The sequence below is a fragment of the Halichondria panicea genome, chromosome 8 (assembly GCF_963675165.1).
Source record: "Halichondria panicea chromosome 8, odHalPani1.1, whole genome shotgun sequence".
NCBI classification, from domain to species: Eukaryota; Metazoa; Porifera; class Demospongiae; order Suberitida; family Halichondriidae; genus Halichondria; species Halichondria panicea.
The window spans coordinates 1,035,330-1,051,492 of NC_087384.1; the positions used below are offsets into that span (position 1 = coordinate 1,035,330).

At 40.9% G+C, this 16,163-nt stretch overlaps 1 protein-coding gene across 3 annotated transcripts in view; it reads right to left on the bottom strand.

Annotated features, from left to right (window-relative positions):
• The window catches only part of LOC135339653 (serine/threonine-protein phosphatase 6 regulatory ankyrin repeat subunit B-like), a 95,173-nt gene that overhangs the window by 4,559 nt on the left and 74,451 nt on the right, over positions 1 to 16,163 (bottom strand). For all 3 annotated transcript variants that reach the window (XM_064535870.1, XM_064535869.1, XM_064535868.1), the window contains 11 exons: positions 11,847 to 11,945; positions 10,316 to 10,414; positions 9,846 to 9,944; positions 8,209 to 8,307; positions 7,717 to 7,815; positions 5,837 to 5,935; positions 4,054 to 4,155; positions 3,790 to 3,888; positions 2,967 to 3,065; positions 854 to 941; positions 79 to 180 (listed from right to left, as the gene is read on the bottom strand). In XM_064535870.1, coding sequence (XP_064391940.1) covers positions 79 to 180; positions 854 to 941; positions 2,967 to 3,065; positions 3,790 to 3,888; positions 4,054 to 4,155; positions 5,837 to 5,935; positions 7,717 to 7,815; positions 8,209 to 8,307; positions 9,846 to 9,944; positions 10,316 to 10,414; positions 11,847 to 11,945 — 1,084 coding nt within the window. The remainder of the gene's footprint in view (positions 1 to 78; positions 181 to 853; positions 942 to 2,966; positions 3,066 to 3,789; positions 3,889 to 4,053; positions 4,156 to 5,836; positions 5,936 to 7,716; positions 7,816 to 8,208; positions 8,308 to 9,845; positions 9,945 to 10,315; positions 10,415 to 11,846; positions 11,946 to 16,163) is intronic.

A 16,163-nucleotide genomic window follows, 5' to 3' on the forward strand; every position in this document is an offset into this window, starting at 1 on the left:
CTTATTTGCATGTAAAGCGTTATGCAAGCCAGTCATGTGACTATAATACGCTATTACTAACTGGGTCATCACACTCACTGATGTCACAGTGGGCTCCCTCCACCATGTACTGTACCACATCTTTGTGTCCATTGTAGCAAGCAGTGTGGAGGGGAGTCCAGCCATTATTCCTCTTTACAACTGGAATAAGACAAAAATTGATTCCCCAGAGTAAAAACAGTATAAACAGTTCATATGGACGCAAACAATGCTATGAGGTTGACTCTTGCTTATATCACAATCATTCTACTTAACTGTACTGTCTGATATATTAATTATGAGGCCAGTACGAGCACATGACTAATTATAGTGGTTGTTGCATGTAACTAGGAAACGGCACTTGGCCCTATGGTTACATGCAATGTTGTCACAGCTATATAGTTGCTATAATTATGTCTATGGGGGGGGGGGGTTGAAGTAGTGTAAGCGGCACTATCAGAATGAAAGCACAGCAGGTACTGACGCCTCGGTGGAGGTATAACATAAAACTACATGCAGGCTATTAGCAATAGCAAGGGCGTGCAACAACAATCTATCGTATTATAAATAGAGGGAGTTTATGTCTAAGAATAGTGAAGAATTTATTGCACGTGCACGCACTTTATACTCTTGTTTTTACTCTGTTCACTAGTGGGCAGTTGGCTAAATCTTAATCACAGCTAAATATAGCATATCCTGCTGACGCATACACAGTATACATTGTGAGTTGCATGCCCTCTTCTCTTCATATGCCCTTGACAATAACAAACATTATATCATGATGAACATTTTTGGCATAATATAATTATGTACATACATGTACATAGAAACTCACTGGTGTCACAGTGGGCTCTCTCCACTAAGCACTCTACCACTTCACAGTGACCATTCTTACAGGCTACGTGTAATGCTGTGGCCCCATCCTGTACAGAGACAAGTGAATAAGTATAGGTCAACTACGTATAACCAAGGTGCGCCTCGAGCATGAGTTGAGCACCCCTAAACAACGGAAATATACCTAAGGGTGTGGTCATCAACCGACATATAGCGTATGACTTATTGACATCATCTAGCTTGGATACTAACCTAGCAACGGCATAAATATGGAAACAGTGACGTCAATGGCTTGAAAGACTTTTAGATGCTAGAATTGAAAAGGATCTACTTAATATAGTTTACTCAAGCTTTCTTCCTGGATAGCATAGAAGTCCTCGTCTCATGTGCATGTACTCGATAATACATACACTACTCGCAATGCTACAGTTTCTAAAACAATCGTCCAGTCATAGAGTTTCCTCCTCACCATGTCCCGGTGATCGGTAAAATGTTACAAACTAGCGTAAAACGAATTCCCCAGATTCTGGGGAACTCAGTTGCGCATTTTCACTATCACCTTGGCAATAGATACAAGGCCCAGTTGCCGACCTAGCGTTATTTTAGAAAGAACTCGACCAGGGACCGAGCTTGGACAATGAAAGCACCGTGAGTGTTGATGCCTCGGTGGAGGTGTCAAAGCTACATAGCTACTAATAGCTTAAAAATGCTATCATTATAATGATCATGATGAACATTTTTAATTTTGATGCAGCAAAGGCAAAATCTAGAAACACAAGGAAACTCAAAGAGTGGGTAATGATCGACCATGATTCTTATTAAAAACGATCAATGCCAAAAGTCCAAGTCTAATATAAATGGCTGCAGCTACAGCGTTCTAGTGCAGCTAGAGCTACTACTAAGTAGAGTAGCAACACTCCGTGGACAAGTTATTCTACGCCAAACACCAGCTCACAATTACAGTTAGCAAGACAAGTCGACTATTTTTTGTCATTTTTATGCAATTGTATAATAGTCAAAATGCAGGCAAAAGAAGTAAAACTCAAAGGCCATAACATATCTTTATCACACCGTACTATTGCAGGGTTCTGCCCAGGAATTTTGAGAGGTGGTTAAAAACGATGGGGGAAAATTCGCCCATGCAGGGGGTGTGTACGGGAAGGGGGACACAAATTTGAACATGCATGTGTTGTAAGCCATGTAAGTATACAGCTGAAATAATTATATATGTACATTGTTGTACTTGCATCAGTACAGTATGGTGCTATACTAAGATTTCTTCATCACAGGGTCATAATCAGTACTTGGAAGTATTAACTGCACCCAGTTGCTCACTCTCTAGCTTGTCTTTCCCTTAGCAGGTGGTCCAACTCCCTGTTTTAAGGCAGAGTTACAGTATAGCTAGCTAGCTAGCTGCAGTATAGTACTCCTCGAACTCAACAAAGCCATGCAGCTTCAATTAATTGTTCTGGTCATGCGCAGTAGAGTTCAATTAATAGTTAGCTCTATATAAGGCACATCAAGACAGTAAAACTGGTAAGCGAAGGGTTACCAAGCGAAGACTGTACTAGCAGCTAAACTGGACTAGCCAGTACTTGTAGAATGTAAAGCAGTGGTCGGAAAGGCTAAGTGGTGGTCGCAAAATATCTAGTGGTGGTCGCAGCTTACCTAAACGACCACTGTAGGCAGAACCCTGCTATTGTCTTTTTCATAAACCATGCACATACAGATATGCAATCACATAGAAGCGCACTGTGAATGATAGGTAAGGATTATGAGTCTTAAAAGCAGAGCTAAAAGCTTATTAGGTATTATAATTGTATGATGTGCTATTAGCGACTGGATCGAGAGTGTACAGCAATTAATCCCGTATCACATCCAGTCCAGTAATTGCACGTCGTCATTGACAGCATGAAATTACCTGTCAAGTAATTGCACGCTGTTAATTGCACGCTGTATTTGACAACGGGTTGTTTTCGAATACGCTGGCAAGGTTAATAGGACTTGGCTACGCCTCATGCAATTAGTATCCTTGCCATTGCTTGTTACTCGTGCTATTATTACACTCTTAGCCACAGTATTAATTATACTAATTATGAGCAATTAAACCTCACCTTCTGTTGAATGTCAACCTGAGCCATAGCTGCAATCAACACTTCAACTACCCTCAAGTGACCATTCTGAGCAGCTACATATAGGGCAGTGGTTCCATCCTGTACAGATTCAAGTTAGCTGCAGTATAGTACTCCTCGAACTCAACAAAGCCATGCAGCTTCAATTAATTGTTCTGGTCATGCGCAGTAGAGTTTAATTAATAGTTAGCTCTATATATATATAAGGCACATCAAGACAGTAAAACAGGTAAGCGAAGGGTTACCAAGCAAAGACTGTACTAGCAGCTAAACTGGACTAGCCAGTACTTGTAGAATGTAAAGCAGTGGTCGGAAAGGCTAAGTGGTGGTCGCAAAATATCTAGTGGTGGTCGCAGCTTACCTAAACGACCACTGTAGGCAGAACCCTGCTATTGTCTTTCATAAACCATGCACATACAGATATGCAATCACATAGAAGCGCACTGTGAATGATAGCTAAGGATTATGAGTCTTAAAAGCAGAGCTAAAAGCTTATTAGGTATTATAATTGTATGATGTGCTATTAGCGACTGGATCGAGAGTGTACAGCAATTAATCCCGTATCACATCCAGCCTAGTAATTGCACGTCGTCATTGACAGCGTGAAATTACCTGTCAAGTAATTGCACGCTGTTAATTGCACGCTGTATTTGACAACGGGTTGTTTTCGAATACGCTGGCAAGGTTAATAGGACTTGGCTACGCCTCATGCAATTAGTATCCTTGCCATTGCTTGTTACTCGTGCTATTATTGTACTCTTAGCCATACTATTAATTATACTAATTATGAGCAATTAAACCTCACCTTCTCTTGCATGTCCACCTGAGCCATAGCTGCAATCAACACTTCAACTACCCTCAAGTGACCATTCTGAGCAGCTACATATAGGGCAGTGGTTCCATCCTGTACAGATTCAAGTGAGGAGTGGTGAGAAGGTGAACACACACAAACACTAGCTCATAGACCACGTTTTTAGGTTGACACGCGTCACGACACACAACCAGGACATGACAGAGGAAACTCTGTGACTAGCTAACCTCTGAGATGTGTACAGCTAGATACACTCACCTCTTCTTCTTGCATATCAACATTGGCTCCAGCATCGATTAGAAGTTCCACACACTTCAGGTGACCTTCGAAACTGGCTATCCAGAGAGGGGACACTCCCGACTGTACAGGAGCAGTATGTTTATAAGTGTTTGCCAGTGTAAACACATTGTGATATGATTGTGATAATTATTACTAATGTTATTCATTTACAACTGCCAGTTAGGAAAAGGCAATGAATATAGTTACTGATTGCCTTTCCTGCTAGTTGCGGTTTATATACAACAGCTAGTATCTGTGACGTAGGTCTGGAGGAATGTTTTTTGTGTACAGTTTATTAGAGTTGCGTACTCTTCCTAATGAACTCTTGTCAATGCTTATAAGGCAATTGCCTTACAGTTATTGGCCTACTAACCCTAACCTACGTACGCGCATGCATTTGATGAGCATGCTTTATTAATTACTCCATAGATGGAGCTGTAAAATACAGATACAACGTATATCGACCTGCTTACCATAATTACTAGAATATTTTGCGGGCCTTTGCGAATGAGCAGAAATGTTGACCCTTTGCGATCTAACTATTGCGTTCTGGCAAGGATCATGTGTATTTATATAGGTACTGCAGATTTTATTGTTCCGAATCATCGCAGAGGCCCGGGGACTTTTTGCTCTTTCAACCCAACCCTACTATTAGCCCACCGTGCTAATGATTTATCTTTATGCAAAACAACTGGCCGAAACGAAAGTGTATACTGTAGATCTATAAACTACACTAATTGTTGTGAGGATTGAGCTAGCTACACATATACTATTCGCCATGCTAGAGTTTCTAAAACATTCGTCCAGTCATAGAGTTTCCTCCTCGCCATGTCCTGGTGATCTGTAATGTGCACAAACTAGTTCACGGTATAATTTTACAAACTGACGTAGAACGAATTCCCGAGATTCTGGGGAACTCAGTTGTGCATTTGCACTATAACTTTGGCAATAAGATACCATGCAGGCCCAGTTGTCGACCTAGCGTTAATTTAGAGAGAACTCGGTCTGGGACCAAGGCTAATTTTATTCACTACCTAAGATTGTGTAGATTATGTTAATTAAATTTATCAGTGCATGTGACGTCAAGAGTGAATGTGCTTGGCTAGCTAGCTGCTGGAACTATTATACAATATTTTAACGTGGCCGGCTTAAACAAGTTTTTTTTGTAAGAGTAGCTGTTTAGGCCCACAAAAGATATAGAGTATGTTGTCATGATTATGTTTCCTTTAGTGGGAAGTTAAAAATTGTTTTAGCTATGCTGGTTTCTTTAGCTCACCCTAGAGCCACGCTATGTTGTGTATCTCAAAAATACAAAAATTCCTACTCTTCGGTCCCATTAAATCTTATGATACTAGCAAGGGCGTATGAAGAGAAGAGGGCATGCAACTCACAATGTATACTGTGTATGCGTCATATTATTGATGAGTCAGCAGGATATGCTATTTTAGCTATGATTTAGCCACCGCCCACTAGAGAATAAAGAGTATAAAGTCACGTGCAATACATTCTTTACTATTTTTAGACATAAACCCCCGCCCATTTGTAATAGGATAGATTGTAGTTGCATGCCCTCTTCTCTTCATAGGCCCTTGATACTAGTAGTTAGCAATGAGTTGTTCATCTAGCCTTGTTTTTGAAGATTGATCCTTCATGGCCGCTTTTTGCACTTTTCTTACTAAAAGTGGTATGACGTCACCACCATTTATGGGAGTAATTAGCTTAATTGAATTAGGAAAAAGAGATTCACGTTGGATCATCTCACCTCTTCTTGCATATCAACATTGGCTCCAGCATCGATTAGAAGTTCCACACACTTTAGGTGACCATCGCAACTGGCTGCCAAGAGAGGGGACTGACCCAACTGTACATGTAGTACATGAGCAGTAGTATGTTATACCATAGATATAGATACATATAGAGGGATTAGACACGAAAATGTTTACGTGAAACAATATGGTGTGGCTAAAACTACAAAGGATTATACCGTATATGCTTAATCAGGAGCCGCGGATACTAAATGTTTCATTTTGCTGGAAGAGGAGGCTACAATTCAAGAGAGGCCACTGTTCACTCCAGATAATTTAGTTTGTCCTCAAAAGTTGTTTTCACCTGCTGCATAAACTTGAACTCTGCCATAAGAAAGTCTTTGTGAAGCACTAACAAGCTGCTACTTGTAGCTACGTACATGTAGCTAGCTGCTAGTAATAATTTTTTTTGGCTGCCACGTGCAGAAATGCTAGAGCCAAAGTTCACTGAGGCTACTATTTGAGAGCGGCTACTAAATGTTTCATTTGGCTAGCAAGGGAGGCTACTATTTGAGTGCGGCCTTTATACAAGAGCGGCCTCTGATCGAGCATACCGTATAGCGCGAAATTTTCGAGGCACTTATATTTCGTGGATTGGCCTCTAAAAACCATTTCGTTGCACAATGTTCGCGGAATAGCTGCTTACCGGAAGCCACGCCTTTAAATCTTTGCATGATAGCAGGTAATTCTAATTAAAGAACACTTTTTGTGGACTTAATTTTCGTGTAGAATTCTAACCCACGAAATCCGCGAAAATTAAGCCCCTCGAAAATTTCGCGCTATACGGTATACGGTATTTATAGTCAGCATCCTCAATACCTGTCTTGACTGCCACACAATGTGCTGTACATAGAAATTGTGAAATTGATGTTAATTATTCTAAAAAGTAAATAGAATCTAGCTCTAAAAGGTCGACTATAAAATGCTACACAAGAAGAAATAGCCCTTTCTATGAAGTCGTGGGAGGTCAAGGCCCGTGGTGTGTCTAAAAGTACTAAGCCAGTTTGAAGGACTATATACAGTACAGCTTATCCATAGCATGACCATTCTATATAGCATTTAGATACATAATAACCAAGTCAAGCAATATCCTTCACTGTTTTGGCTTCACAGCAGGGAGAGAGAAAAGTTGGCATGGAGTAATTAATTCAAGAGTAAAGACAAAGGACTTAGAGCTTGTCAGCGATGTAAACTTACTTCTCTAAGTGATTGCTAGTGGAGAGTGGCTAGCCTCATGCACGGTAAACCACGAAACAGTGCAAGGTTGCAGCTGCCAATAGCTAGCGTTCTACTGCAGAGCTAACTGCGCGATCGCTAAATCATAACCGTGGAGTGTTTCAACCGTTTACAGTGTTAGAAATTACTCACTGCCATCAGTCATTGACCGGACGTTTAATTAGAATGACCATGCATTCCAGCATGTTTCCGCTCAGTATGACCAGGCACAAATGACATTTGACCATACAGTCAATAACAATTATTTCTAACAATGCGTCTACACATAGAAGCGGTCGTTTCAAATCCTTTACCTTTTCAATCTATGGTTATACAACTAGTGTTGGCCAGTGTAAACAAAACACACACCGTATACTTACAGTGCCAGTTGGACTCAAAGCAATTTTTGAGGTGAAAATCTGAATTACATGTGGCGCTTATTAGCCAAGGCAATCCTTAAGTTATTGGCCTACGCTAATACGCGCATCTTAGCTGCATGAGAAACAAACCATATAAGCGCCGCCATGACTATTTTAAACGCATTGGTCCGAATGTTTTGGGTTCTAAAAGGTGCGTCACTCAGAAGTATTCATTGGCACTGAAATCAATTACTGTAACTGACTTTGGTTTGAGTGTTGACTGTAGCCTTGGCTGCTAAGAGGACCCTCACCACCTCATCGTGTCCCTTGTAACTGGCTACGTGGAGAGCTGTCCAGTTGTCCTGTATTAGAGTGAATATATACATTATTATATACAAGGAGCATTCACAGCATGTTTAGGGTGAGCATGCGTGGTTTGAGCAAATACACTTCACGTACTAGTTAATGCACCGTTGCAAGTATACCGGAAGTAATAATTAGTGGGCGTTCGGAAATTCCAGGGTCTTAAATGAATAGAACTATTCTTAGTGTAGTAGGTAGTTTATGCAGACATTTCCTCCCGGAGGGAGCCATTCATTCGGCCAAAGGTGAGATTTTGCAAAACAGTCTTACAGCTTACATTTATATTTTAATTAACATAGAACACAACGCTCCCTCTAGAGGAAATGTCTGCATAAGCCTTTGAAAACAGTGGTATGAATAATTAAGAGTTGTGTACAGCTAGATACACTCACCTCATCTTGTATATCAACATTGGCTCCAGCATTGATTAGAAGCTCTACACACTTCAGGTGACCATTGCAACTGGCTGCCCAGAGAGGGGACCGACCCGACTGTACATGTAGTACATGAGCAGCAGTATGTTATACCATAGATATAGATACATGTAGAAGGGATTAGACACAAAAATGTTTACGTAAACACTCCGCGTTATAGGGTGTGGCTAAAACTACAAAGGATTATACCGTATATGCTTAATCAGGAGCCGCAAATACTAAATGTTTCATTTTGCTGGAAGAGGAGGCTACAATTCAAGAGAGGCCACTGTTCACTCCAGATAATTTAGTTTGTCCTCAAAAGTTGTTTTCACATGCTGCATAAACTTGAACTCTGTCATGAGAAAGTCTTTGTGAAGCACTAACAAGCTGCTACTTGTAGCTACGTACATGTAGCTAGCTGCTAGTAATAAATTTTTTTTGGCTGCCACGTGCAGAAATGCTAGAGCCAAAGTTCACTGAGGCTACTATTTGAGAGCGGCTTCATTTTGCTAGCAAGGGAGGCTACTATTTGAGTGCGGCCTTTATACAAGAGCGGCCTCTGATCGAGCATATACGGTATTTATAGTCAGCATCCTCAATACCTGTCTTGACTGCCACACAATGTGCTGTACATAGAAATTGTGAAATTGATGTTAATTATTCTAAAAAGTAAATAGAATCTAGCTATAAAAGGTCGACTATAAAATGCTACACAAGAAGAAATAGCCCTTTCTATGAAGTCGTGGGAGGTCAAGGCCCGTGGTGTGTCTAAAAGTACTAAGCCAGTTTGAAGGACTATATACAGTACAGCTTATCCATAGCATGACCATTCTATATATAGCATTTAGATACATAATAACCAATGTCCTTCACTGTTTTGGCTTCACAGCAGGGAGAGAGAAAAGTTGACATGGAGTAATTAATTCAAGAGTAAATACAAAGGACTTAGAGCTTGTCAGTGATGTAAACTTACTTCTCTAAGTGATTGCTAGTGGAGAGTGGCTAGCCTCATGCACGGTAAACCACGAAACAGTGCAAGGTTGCAGCTGCCAATAGCTAGCGTTCTACTGCAGAGCTAACTGCGCGATCGCTAAATCATAACCGTGGAGTGTTTCAACCGTTTACAGTGTTAGAAATTACTCACTGCCATCAGTCATTGACCGGACGTTTAATTAGAATGACCATGCATTCCAGCATGTTTCCGCTCAGTATGACCAGGCACAAATGACATTTGACCATACAGTCAATAACAATTATTTCTAACAATGCGTCTACACATAGAAGCGGTCGTTTCAAATCCTTTACCTTTTCAATCTATGGTTATACAACTAGTGTTGGCCAGTGTAAACAAAACACACACCGTATACTTACAGTGCCAGTCAGACTCAAAGCAATTTTTGAGGTGAAAATCTGAATTACATGTGGCGCTTATTAGTCAAGGCAATCCTTAAGTTATTGGCCTACGCTAATACGCGCATCTTAGCTGCATGAGAAACAAACCATATAAGCGCCGCCATGACTATTTTAAACGCATTGGTCCGAATGTTTTGGGTTCTAAAAGGTGCGTCACTCAGAAGTATTCATTGGCACTGAAATCAATTACTGTAACCGACCTTGATTTGAGTGTTGACTGTAGCCTTGGCTGCTAAGAGAACCCTCACCACCTCATCATGTCCACTGTAACTGGCTGCGTGGAGAGCTGTCCAGTTGTCCTGTATTAGAGTGAATATACACATTATTATATACAAGGAGCATTCACAGCATGTTTGGGGTGAGGCAAATACACTACACTTCGTGCTCCGTTGCAAGTATACCGGAAGTAATAATTAGTGGGCGTTCGGAAATTCCAGGCTCTTAAATGAATAGGACTATTTTTAGTGTAGTAGGCAGTTTATGCAGACATTTCCTCCCGGAGGGAGCCACTCATTCGGCCAAAGGTGAGATTTTGCAAAACAGTCTTACTGCTTACATTTATATTTTAATAACATAGAACACAACGCTCCCTCTAGAGGAAATGTCTGCATAAGCCTTTGAAAGCAGTGGTATGAATAATTAAGAGTTGTGTACAGCTAGATACACTCACCTCCTCTTGCATGTCAACATTGGCTCCAGCATTAATTAGAAGCTCCACACACTTCAGGTGACCATCGCTACTGGCTGCCCAGAGAGGGGACTGACCCGACTGTACATGTAGTACATGAGCAGTATGTTATACCATAGATATAGATACATGTAGAGGGATTAAACACGAAAATGTTTACGTGAAACACTCCGCGTTATAGGGTGTGGCTAAAACTACAAAGCTTAATCAGGAGCCGCGGATACTAAATGTTTCATTTTGCTGGAAGAGGAGGCTACAATTCAAGAGAGGCCACTGTTCACTCCAGATAATTTAGTTTGTCCTCAAAAGTTGTTTTCACCTGCTTGAACTCTGCCATGAGAAAGTCTTTGTGAAGCACTAACAAGCTGCTACTTGTAGCTACGTACATGCATGTAGCTAGCTGCTAGTAACAATTTTTTTTGGCTGCCACGTGCAGAAATGCTAGAGCCAAAGTCCACTGAGGCTACTATTTGAGAGCGGCTACTAAATGTTTCATTTTGCTAGCTACTATTTGAGTGCGGCCTTTATACAAGAGCGGCCTCTGATCGAGCATATACGGTATTTATAGTCAGCATCCTCAATACCTGTCTTGACTGCCACACAATGTGCTGTACATAGAAATTGTGAAATTTATGTTAGAATAATTAAAAAGTAAATAGAATCTAGCTATAAAGGTCGACTATAAAATGCTATACAAGAAGAAATAGCCCTTTCTATGAAGTCGTGGGAGGTCAAGGCCCGTGGTGTGTCTAAAAGTACTAAGCCAGTTTGAAGGACTATATATACAGTACAGCTTATCCATAGCATGACCATTCTATATAGCATTTAAATACATAATAACCAATGTCCTTCACTGTTTTGGCTTCACAGCAGGGAGAGAGAAAAGTTGACATGGAGTAATTAATTCAAGAGTAAAGACAAAGGACTTAGAGCTTGTCAGTGATATAAACTTACTTCTCTAAGTGATTGCTAGTGGATAGTGGCTAAATACAGCCTCATGCACGGTAAACCACGAAACAGTGCAAGGTTGCAGCTAATAGCTAGCGTCTACTGCAGAGCTAACTGCGTGATCGCTAAATCATAACCGCGGAGTGTTTCAACCGTTTACAGTGTTAGAAATTACTCACTGCCATCAGTCATTGACCGGACGTTTAATTAGAATGACCATGCATTCCAGCATGTTTCCGCTCAGTAAATCCTTTACCTTTTCAATCTATGGTTATACAACTAGTGTTGGCCAGTGTAAACAAAACACACACCGTATACTTACAGTGCCAGTCGGACTCAAAGCAATTTTTGAGGTGAAAATCTGAATTACATGTGGCGCTTATTAGCCAAGGCAATCCTTAAGTTATTGGCCTACGCTAATACGCGCATCTTAGCTGCATGAGAAACAAACCATATAAGCGCCGCCATGACTATTTTAAACGCATTGGTCCGAATGTTTTGGGTTCTAAAAGGTGCGTCACTCAGAAGTATTCATTGGCACTGAAGTCAACTATACGTAACTGACCTTGTCTTGAGTGTTGACTGTAGCCTTGGCTGCTAAGAGAACCCTCACCACCTCATCATGTCCATTTCTACTGGCTGCGTGGAGAGCTGTCACGTTGTCCTGTATTAGAGTGAATATATACATTACTATATACAAGGAGCATTCACAGCATGTTTGGGATGAGGCAAATACACTACACTTCGTGCAAGTATACCGGAAGTAATAATTAGTGGGCGTTCGGAAATTCCAGGCTCTTAAATGAATAGGACTATTCTTAGTGTAGTAGGCAGTTTATGCAGACGTTTCCTCCCGGAGGGAGCCATTCATTCGGCCAAAGGTGAGATTTTGCAAAACAGTCTTACAGCTTACATTTATATTTTAATAACATAGAACACAACGCTCCCTCTAGAGGAAATGTCTGCATAAGCCTTAGAACTGCCTACTATAACAAGAATTAGGCAACTGTTTTAGGGTAAGTAGCTATAAACTGAACACAAAAAACGTGTGCGTGGCTGCGTAATAGCTGATTCAGAGGCCGCAACCAAATAGTAACCTCTCTACAGCCGGCCCATTTTCAGTGCCGCTCTCAAATAGTAGCCTCAGCGAACTTTGAGGCTATGTCTCTGCACATGGCAACCATATTGATAGTGGTATCTACGGTAGCAGCTAGCTAGGTAGCAACTTGTTGGCTTTTGAAAGACTTTCTCATGGCAGAGTTCGAGTTTGTGCAGGTAAAAATAACTTTTCATGACAGTTGTTGAATTATAAAAGAGAGGGCATGCAACTCAACACCGGCGTAGCTAGCAGAATTCAAATGTGGGCGGTTGAATATGTGAATTTGATTGAATTGCTAAAAATAGAAATTTGTATTTTTAGCACTTCATGCACATTCATCCGCCCACATTAGAATTATGCTGTTGCATGCCCGCTCTTCTTTTATATACTAAATACTAGTACGCCCTTATAACTGGGGCCTCTCTCGAATCAGTAAAATGAAACATTTAGTAGCCGCGGACTTTGATCAAGCATATATGCATAGTAATTAAAGGTCCCAGTCTTTAGACTTGCAAGCCAGCACACGAAAATGAGACAGGAAACTCCGTCAAACCCCGTGTAGAGACTCGTGTAACATTTGCCACAATGTTTGTGACAACTCAAGTGGCTAGACCGCATGCGGTTACCACAAGATTGATAGTGACTACAAGATTGATAGTGACGTTGAATGCATGAATGCACGTGATGCTCACCACCATAGCCATATATAGGCATTAGACTACCTATAGTATAGTACGTACTATAGAGCACTAGAAGACTTTTTGTGTAGCTATTTTTAGTGTACATGTAGTCTATAGCTAGCTAAGCATTATGTACAGTAGACTGATGTTAAGAAAGCCACAGCCCTGATATGCTGTCCCACACAAGATTTTACAAGATTTTACACCGAGTTTGCTCAGTCTACTGTTTGCCATGTAACAGACGGCTCGCGAGTCTATCCTATAATAAACCTGTCATTCAGAGCATCATGTGATACCACTACACCACACATGCATTGATCCTCACCTCATTGGCCTGGTTTGGATCCGCCCCTCCTTCTAGTGCCAACTGAACCACACCCACATCACCCGTCACGCAAGCTTCCATTAATAATGACTGGAAAGATATTAAGATATCGTTTAATACTGTACAAAAACTGGCCAACTGAATGGAATCAGGAATACATAGACATGTAATACAAGTCACTCACCATCTCTGGATTTAGATCTAACTTTCAGAGTGACTTATAATTATACTGCATCCTCAGTCGAGTCACGATCACTCACTGGTACATGGTACGTACCTGGTCTCTAGCTCTAGCTCTATGAAAATCACCCCATTCGGTGTGGGGGAGTATCATCTCAGGTGATGCTACCTCCATTTGGCATGCGCATGTTTAGTTGGGAGGAGTCCAACCAACGCTGCGCTCTGGGTTGGGTATCAGTACGGGCCCGTATCAGTACACATAGCAGTTTTGTTCCACCGGTACTTGAGACAGAGTATGAATATTGTTTAATCTTTAAGTGGCTGACAACCGCATGGCTCAGGGGTGCTATATAAAGAAATCAATTAACTATTTGGATGGCTATTCTAGCTGACTGGATCTAGCTATAGTTGTTTTGGAATTCAAGAAAGACCTCAGACTCTTAGAGAAAGTAGAAGAATACCGTAGCCTGTAATATAAGATTTAGTACAGGCAGAAATAAACTGTTTCATAATAGTTAGACATCTAGCACAAGGAGAGGTACAGCCAGCTATAAGACTACCCCAAGGCTTCTGAGAAGCTTTTCGAAGACCAAAGAAGGCATACATAACACAAGTTTTGTCCAAACTAATGATCTAATCTTATTGGTAGCACAACAAAACTTAAAACAAAGACAAGTCCTTTTAATTAATTAATACATACTGTTCAAGCTTCATTCATAGATGCTAAGATAGACTATGCTTCTTTTCTAGTAGCCTAGATATCCAGCAGGAGCTGTTTCTGCATTCTCCAGAGAAATACAGTGTCCCAGCTCGCCTTGTCAGCTAAATTGAGCTGTAAGGTTTCCCACTTGAACGCAGCAATCTGATTGGGCTGCAAATTTCTTGCAGTGGGAACAAAACTGCTACATGTACTGATACCCAACCATGAGCGAAGCGTTGGTTGGACTCCGCCCAACTAGCGCATGTTGTGCCACAAATCAGAAATGCCTAGAAATGAAGAGCATTATTGGAAATCGTACTCATATAATTGAAATGCGTGTGTGTGTGCGTGATACTATAGTGTCATCTTATAAGAACCACTAGTTCTATTCCAACACTTGTGCTGTATATGCTGCCCCAAGCTAGATGTACCACTGAGTATATAGTTGATGAGCTGTCAGCCTGGTTTTTCATTATCGGCCAATGTGAGCTGCATAATCCATTTCAGCCTGCTGTCAATGCCGGCTGAAGAGGAGGCCCATGTAAGTCCATGCACATTGATTTATACTTTAGCACTCTTCACAATCTTGCAGCTGTAGATCTACAGAGATGAGTCATCATAATTTTATTACCGGATTTTTGGAATCTGAAGCTGTAGATCTAGCCTCGAGACCAGCCGTTCGTATCTGAACGAACGCCTGGTCAAGTTCCAATGTGCAACTTGTCTAGCTGAGTCAGCGTTTTACAGCATCATAATGATATTCATGGGTAATACACCTTGTGCTGGCAATTATCGGTCCAAGAAATTCCTGGACCACTATAGAACGAGTGCATGCTACACTGGAACTTGACCAGGTATCTTTCAGATAACGAACGGCTGCATGGTCTCGAGGCTACTGAAGCTGGCCCACAGCAAAATGTACCAATATCAACAACTGGAGAGTACTAGATATATACACAGGCGCGCATCATTATATGCAACTATAATTATTATATCAGTGCCCATAATTATAATACATAATAATTATACACACATGCATGCATGCCAAGACATTCAGATACAATTACAGGCTGTAATAAATTAATTATAGGAAACAACGTTATAGGAGAGAAGAGACTTGCCCGTATATCTTCCCTTCCCGAAAAATGCTTATATAAGGCTTTGATGTCTTTGATTGAAAGGTCATGTACATATCAATGTATACTTATATACCTTTACACACACCGAACAAATCTTGCTGTACTGAAGTAGAGAATCCTCCCTCTCACATCCGTCTCCAAAAAGAGGATAATTTTTATTGCCAACACTTGTATATACTAATGAATCAAGAGAAGTTGCTTTTTCAATCGCTCAAAAGGAGATGGCACACGAAAGCTCATGCATGCAGAAAGAGACATAAAACAATATTGTTTAAGTATCAGCTATAGGCCACCAAAGCCAATTTTGATTACAAAGCTCCTCTCAAACACGTTACATCTTAGGAGAAACTCCAGATCAATTTGATGAGCATGATAGATGCACCGAATACTGCATGTTGATGGCAAGAAGTACCAGTGGATGCTATCTCTTATACATGTATCGATGTATGCTCACGTTACTTGTACTTGTAGCTTTGCTCGCTGTATTCTAAAGACATAGCTGTTGTGTCTGAGCATGCAGTTACTACACATATTCTCTGACCTTGGTACGTCATCTGTCATTCAAAGCGATAAGTGATATATATGGGTTCCGAGTTTATGGGGGTGGTAGAAAGGGTGCATGGCTGGTAAAAACTAATCCTTATCAAGAGGAGTTAAGTGGCGTATTATGTGGCAGAGAATTGGAGACTGGTTCAGCATTAGGCTGTTTCACGGTCAATAATTTTATATATATCGTTTTAAACGACCAGGCAGTGTATG